A 7,500-nucleotide genomic window follows, 5' to 3' on the forward strand; every position below is an offset into this window, starting at 1 on the left:
AAGAAAACCCTGATCCTGTCAACGGTGATGACAAACAGACTGCTCTCTGACTGGCGGCCGCGCATCAAATACGTCGATGATACCAGTGCTCTCGAAATAATTTCAAGGAACTCCCCTATGTTACTTAATGTGGTGGCTTCAGACATTCATAATTTTACCATTGCTCATAATATGAGACTCAATCCAACTAAGTGTAAAGAAATGCATATTAATTTCCTACGCAACTCTAATTGTCTCATTAATCCCATAATAATTGGCGGCAATGTCATCAATAGTGTCAATACCTACAAGATCTTAGGAGTTATTATGGACAATGACCTGGAGTGGAACTCTCATGTTGATCACATTATTAAGAAAGCTTGTAAGAAGTTATATTCACTTAGAGTTCTGGGCAGAGCCAGGGTGTCCCAACCCAACATGTTGAGGATATACCTTGCCTCAGTTCGGCAAGTTTTGGAGTATGCAGTACCGGTCTGGCAGGACATTCCTGCCTATCTGTCCGAAGCCATAGAGCGAGTGCAAAAAAGGGCACTTACCATAATTTACCCCGAAGCAGAGTCATACGCTCATGCACTACAATTAGGTAATCTAGATAGGTTAGATGATAGAAGAGTACACTTGTGCTACAAATATATGGCGAAAATGAAGTCCCCCAGCCACCCTTTGCATCATCTGCTCCCCAGTCCAATCTTGGACGTGCCTAACTATCCCTTAAGACAGAAACACAAAAGTATTATCTTTTCCGGAACAAGCAGGCCTGTAGGACTAAGAGAGTAGAAAACTTTCTTTACTTTTAAATATTTTACATGACTCTTGATATCTTATGTGACTCAATTGATAGTACCACAAGTATTGTTATACTTGTAAATTATTGTATTATAGATAACTTAAGATTGTAAAAAGTACTCATTAATTCAGTTGTTTTACTGCAAGAGAGTTTTTTAATAAACTACAACTACTAACTAAAAAAGGTTTTGCAATATTGTAGCCACTGTTTAATATCTATCCCCTCTTACCTCCAAGTGATTGAATACTGTCACCTCCCTTGAATAAAGAAATAATTGTCTCCTCTGCCTTAGCTCATTGTTACGAGTTCGAATGTTTTGAGGAAAGGTAGCTTGCAAACTAAACTGAACGCAGGGTTGTCGGAACAACAACAAGAAGATTTATTCCAAAAAATGAACGTAGTTTCCACGAAGTAAGACTCTTAACAACACGTACTCGATAAACTTACACGGCCACCGCCAACTTGAATAAACACTGCTTCTGTCACACTTGACTAAACACGGCTAACGCCAACTCTCTTCGCTTGTGAAAAACTAGTTAAAAAAACTCCGCTTAGACTCGTCTACTTATATACTCTGACAATAAACTTCTAGAACTTTCTAAAATAGTAATCACTCTAATTATAGAAAGATTACAAAACACACCGATTTAGAAACGAACCTAAAAATAAACAAACTCGTAACTCTCGCGACGCCTCTAGAAAGTAACGCTAGTCACGCAATGCTATTTTTCGTAACACTCATACGCAAAAAAAAAAATAGTTAAATAGCAAAAGAGAATTTTATTTTTATATTAAAGTATATAGTGATAATTATAGCATTACGAAAGAGTATTATAAAGATGTACCTTCATGATCAGCCTTTGGATCCTGAGTGTCTGTCTCTTCACCAATGGTATCTCCATCGATTCCAAATGGGAGTGATGTTGTTGTGGGTGAGCCTCCCCATATCTCGGTTAGTGGTCAAAATTATCAAGTTTGCCACTTCCACTCCGTGTTCCTCTGTTGACAGCAGCACGATAAGCTTGTCTCAAACTTTTTATTTTTTCTCTGATCCTCTCATATCCTTTCCTTACTCTGGCCTTTTCCTCGTCCATCCTCTTCTTCAACGCGTTATATTCTGTGGTGTCCAAGTCCTTGACCTCTGCTCCTGGTAAGCTTACCACTTCTGGCCCAAAATCTTCCGAGTTGTCGATCGCCATACACCAGCATACTTCAGTGTATAAGCTTTGAAGGTCAGATTCAAAGTCTACTCCGCTAAATTCACATTTAGTTTTAAATTCTTTGGTGTATTTCAGAAGAGCCTCGACTGACTCGGGAGTCCAAGAAAACTTCCTTGACTTCCCCATGCTGATAGAAACTGAAGTTGTACTTGCTTTCCTCTTTGATTGCTGTGACTTTGTTTCGGTAACAGTGGTTTTTTCACATCTTGTTTCAGCTTCCTGCATGGGCATGAATCTGTTCTCCGCCTGAGACTCATCTACTACATTGATCTCTTCAGATTGACTGTCATTTTGTTCGGAAGATAACACTGGCAAATGGTAACTACGAAAAAACTCACCTTGCGCAACCATGTTTATAAATGTTTTTGCGGTTAATCTCACCTTGGCTAACCGGGATAGCCCGGCACCAACCATTTACATGGTAAAAAGCGATCCAAGTGCCCCGGGCATGTAGACAGGGTGCCCCCGGGTAGGCGGGCTACCCTGCCTAGCATGTAAATGCTTCAAGCGTTTTCTAAAGAAACGTATGAGAAGTTAGCCCACGCAGAGTAGCTCGGTCAGCCCTCCCTTCATGTAAACAGGCCCCAAGTCATGGCTTGTTGCATGCAAGTCTAACAAGTATCAGGTAATAGTCAATAGCCAAAAGAATTTACTAGACCTCTCTATTGGAGGCTTAGGGAATTAAATGTTGACCTATCCGGTCCCATAAAAAAGTGAAAGATATATGTCCATCGTTTAACAAGTTGTTGGATTTATTTGAGGTAATTATGGGAGAAATTTTGAAAACAAGGTTAAACTTTGCTGCCAAATCCAAAGTGCAACTGCTGCCTTAGAGCAGTTGCACTTAGGGCGAGGCCTAAAATCCTAGCGGGGGCTGTGTCATGGCTTGTCGCATGCAAGTCTAACAAGTATGAGGTAATAGTCCATAGCTAAAAGAATTCACTAGACCTCTTTAAGGGAGGCTTAGGAAAGTAAATGTTGACCTATTGGGTCAGGGAAAAAGGCTGCCGTGCCGTGCCGTGCCATATGAAACATTAGTTTTTCTGAAGTCACTTTAGTCATGTTGCAAATATCAGTTCCACATATACCAGACACACTAATGACCTTTTGCCTTAATGACTAATCATATCAGCCTTTTTCTCTCATATCTGTTTTTGTTTTCCAGGTCTAAGTCACAAGTTGCCAAATGACAATGACACTGACTTCTTAAATGGGAGGGAGAGGCTAGAGTCCAGTTCAACAAATAAAACCGTCGCCAGCTATTCCAGTCTAATATAAAGACATATTAAGACATCTGGGGAGGACCCAGTTTTCAAAATAGCAAAATGTTTATTTGTATTCATCTTTTATTTTTTCCATTTTACTTTTTTTTTGTTTTTTGTATGTCCGACCACATTTTTGTTTTGTCCGACCAAAATGGTGACTAAGCAGGAAACAATGTCCTTTCAAAAAAATATATATCTGCAGCCCTGCATATGTGGGAATGGAAGGTTGATGATGCTATGGAACTGAAATGGGTCATAATTGTGCCAAATTTCAAGCTACATGTATGTGTTACAGCTGAGCCTGCGGCCCAGCTAAGTTCCCTTTGTTGCACTGTTTTTGGCAAATGCACACAGAGTCCTTGTGGGAACACGAGGCCTCTGTGTTATAACATGCAGTTTTACCCAGCTTTTTTTCAACCCTCAGTTCCTTTTTTAGGTTGTTTTCAATGTTAGGCGTTGTTTCAAATTGATTTTGCTGTAATAAAGTTCTGTGAATTATTAACCAGCCCTCGCGAAATGGCAATAGTCACGCGGTTTATACAGTCTGACCACCTGCAACGTTTGAACATGACCTCACGGATGTCATGGATGGATGATTACTTCACGGTTTCTCTGCCAATTTATGGTTTAAATTTCAAGGATAAAGGTGAATTACGCGATTTGAGTTTTGTGTTTGAATGGATTTACAGTTAACAAGGACAACTATGGACAGTGGGATTGACAACAAAGAATTAAGCTTATTGAATGGCAAAGAAGTAAATTCAAAATGTCGTACTCGCCTTCCTCTTTGATGGTAGCCTGTTCCAGGGTCCCAGATAGTCGGGAAAATGAAAACAGCTGTGTGTGAAAAGCGAGTGGGGGCTTGGGTTGAGGAGACCCAAACCACCACTCATTTTTCACACGTATTTTGTTTTCTCTTTCCTGACTATGTATCTGGAAGCCTGGAACAGGCTTCATCGATGGATACGGCATTAATTTGTGTTATCTTGCCATTTAATACTCCCTCATCAGATACCACATTGAAAGGCAGCTTCATGATTCAGTAAAGGTTCAAAGTTCAAAAGCTACAGTTGATGATGTTGCGGAGTAAAGATTGGGTGCAAGGAGAAAAAAATCCGATGGACAAAGGTATTAAACAACAAGGATGGGAAAGATTAAAAGAACATACACACTGTAGAGCTGCACCATTGTATCATATGACTAAGCAAATAAACAAAATGAAACCCCTGCAGCCCAAGCAAAAGAAGAAGTTAGAATAATTTATGAATAAATGAAAAGTGAGGAGTTAGTTTAAACAAACGAATTCCACTTTCCACTTAATAAAATTCAAGACAAGTTTCTGTAATTTTTATCAATAAATTATTACCTTCTTTATGATGACTGTGCCACGGGCTGCATCCTGCAGCTGCTGAAGGAGCAACAGCATGGTTTCCTTCTGGCTGCACAGGATCTATTACAAAACAATCAACATGATCTGCAGTTAGATTGAACAAAAAAAAAAAAATGCATAAAGAACTTTCTGACTACCAGGAAATAAAATGAAAGACAATCTTATTCTTTAACATTTAGAAATTAGAAACATACCGATGCAATGACATTAACTCAATGAAACTTTCAAGGTAAATATTAGGCATTTACTGATCAGCTGGATGGGTAAATATATATTGAATAATACATAACTGAAATAACAAAACAAGCACAAGGACAATAATTATAGACACACAGACCAAAATTTCTAGGGACAGAGCCTTGGAGAACTCCATAGGCTATTGCGTTGATGAAACTGTGCTCCCATAAGCAACTGTATGCAGAAGACTGCTTTCAGTCAGTTAGCAGTAAAGCCTCAGCTACACGAGCGATTTTTTGCTCGTGCTGGTGATGCGATTTTTTCAAACTTTGTTGCGTCGCCAGCGCGAGATAAAAATCACACATGTAGCCACCCTTGAACTGGCGACGCAACAGGTGAAATAATCACAAGAAAAAAGTGACCAGAGTTAAAACTTTCACGACAAAAGAGATAGTTGCCTGTGTAGCCTGGACCCTGCAACTTTTTGCCCGCGCTTCCGTCGCGACTAACGAGTATTTAGCCAATGAAATTAAAGGAGGAATGTCTGTTTGTAGTACCCAGGTCTCTTGAAGTATGTGATTCGCGGGGCCTTCAATTTGTCACCAAAATTTGTCACAAGTGTAGCCACCCTGGCGCACAGGCGATACGACAAAACCTGAAAACATTCGCATCAAAGGCACGAGACACAAATCCCTCGTGTAGCCACGGCTTAAGGGTGAAGTCAACCAATTTAAAATAAAACCTCAAATACCATTACTACATGTACCTGTTTAGAGCATCAAGTGCTGGTTTTATGATTGTGATATATTGTGGTAGAGAAGATATGGATGAATTTCAACCAACACCAGACTAAGACTTAAATTATATTTTGGTACTTAAGCTAGAAAACGGCTTGGGGTTGAAAGAGACTCTCCAACAACAACGTATTCCACTTTTCACTTACTAATAGGTGTTTGAATTTAAGAAACGTCATTACAGTGACTGACATCAATTACCTTGTTGGTCATAACTGTGTGTGCTGGTTCCTGCAGTTGCTGAAGAAATATCGGCACCACTTTTTTCTGCCTGCACAGGATCTATTAGAAATTATTAATTGTAAGCTCAATAGTGCATGCATGTTGGACATCTATGATGGGTTCTTAAAGTAATACCATGGCCAAATTTTGTCTTGATATCATGAGCCTAACTACAATCATCTTAGAAGAGAATATGTTTATTTGGGTAAAAAAAAGATTAACTATAATTTCAGGCATCCTTAAGTAACTGCCAGACACCTCCTTTCAGTCATTTGTATCAATTACATGTAGTGACCTTGTTCGTGATGAGTGTGTGCACTCCCTCCTGCAGCTGCTGAAACAACATCAGCAAAGCTTGCTTCTGCCTGTGCAGGATCTATTGTAAAATAATCAATCTGATGTCAGCTTAATAACAAAAACAACAGAGAATTTCATTAGAAATATCAATTACAAAGAAAAATAATTGTACTGAACATTTTAAAATTAGATAGAAAACAGAAGCCCTTTAATAAGACATTGCATGACAGAAAAGACTTTGAAGCTAAATTATCAAAGTTCCAGGCTCCCAAATAGTTGGGAAAACAAAAACAGCTGTGTGTGAAAAGCGAGTGAGGGCTTGGGTCGAGGCAACCCAAGCCCCCAATCATTTTCCGTACGCATTTTTGTTCTCTTTCCTGACTATCTGGAAGCCTGGAACAGGCTACATCAATGGATACGGCATTAATTCGTGTTATCTTGCCACTTAATACTCTCTCATCAGATACCACATTTGAAAGGCAGCTTCATGATTCAGTACATGTTCAAGGTTCAAAAGCTACATATGATGATGTTGAGTAAAGATTGGGTGCAAGGAGAAAAAATCTCACGGACAAAGGAAAACAACACCGATTGCAACGATTAAAGAACATACACACTGTAGAGCTGTAGCCTTGTACCAAATGACTAGCTAGACAAATAAACAAAAATTATGAAACCCCTGCAGCCCAAGCAAAAGAAGAAGAATAATTTATGAATAAATGAAAAGTGAGGAGTTAGTTTAAACAAACGAATCCCACTTTCTACTTAATAAAATTTGTGAGAGTGCATATTTCATGCGCTCACATGGGCCCTGGAGCAGATAAGGCCACACATGCGCATACACGACAGTGTATGGCATGTTTATTCTGTTTTGAGTTTTGTTCGCTGTTTTGGTTTTCTTTGCACTTTTTTATTGGTAAGTCCTATCATCGCTTTCTAATCTGTCCACAGCCTTTTAGGTAATGTGTTACTGTGCTTGTAACTTAAGTGTTTTGGAGACCGTTAGTATTTGGAGCATTATTTGTACGGCTTTTCGTTCTCATGTAGCCGTGTGCTCGTGTCGCAACCCACACTAATTTCCCGCTTAGATGCAGGTTTTTGTATTTCTCTTTCTAATTTTCGTGTTTCCAACTAGTCCTACATATATTTCTGTTTGTTAACACATTTTATATTTCTTACAGTGTCCTTAAGATGTTCAGCCACCAGGGTGAGCTTATTTTACTGTTTATTAGTCCGTTGATTCCGGATTCATTTTGGTCTTCGTGACCACACTAGGCCGGCGTTTGTTTGTTTCTATTATCGCGACCAGTGAGCCTTCATGTCTCACGTTTCTTAGTTTTAGCCACTG

At 39.3% G+C, this 7,500-nt stretch overlaps 1 protein-coding gene across 2 annotated transcripts in view; it reads right to left on the reverse strand.

Annotated features, from left to right (window-relative positions):
- Positions 1-7,500, reverse strand: part of LOC138018424 (protein NLRC3-like) — a 66,193-nt gene that overhangs the window by 21,056 nt on the left and 37,637 nt on the right. For both annotated transcript variants that reach the window (XM_068865041.1, XM_068865040.1), the window contains exons 10-12: positions 6,151-6,231; positions 5,835-5,915; positions 4,639-4,722 (exon numbers count right to left, since the gene is read on the reverse strand). In XM_068865041.1, coding sequence (XP_068721142.1) covers positions 4,639-4,722; positions 5,835-5,915; positions 6,151-6,231 — 246 coding nt within the window. The remainder of the gene's footprint in view (positions 1-4,638; positions 4,723-5,834; positions 5,916-6,150; positions 6,232-7,500) is intronic.

This window comes from Montipora capricornis, chromosome 10, assembly GCF_036669925.1.
Source record: "Montipora capricornis isolate CH-2021 chromosome 10, ASM3666992v2, whole genome shotgun sequence".
Taxonomy (NCBI): Eukaryota; Metazoa; Cnidaria; class Anthozoa; order Scleractinia; family Acroporidae; genus Montipora; species Montipora capricornis.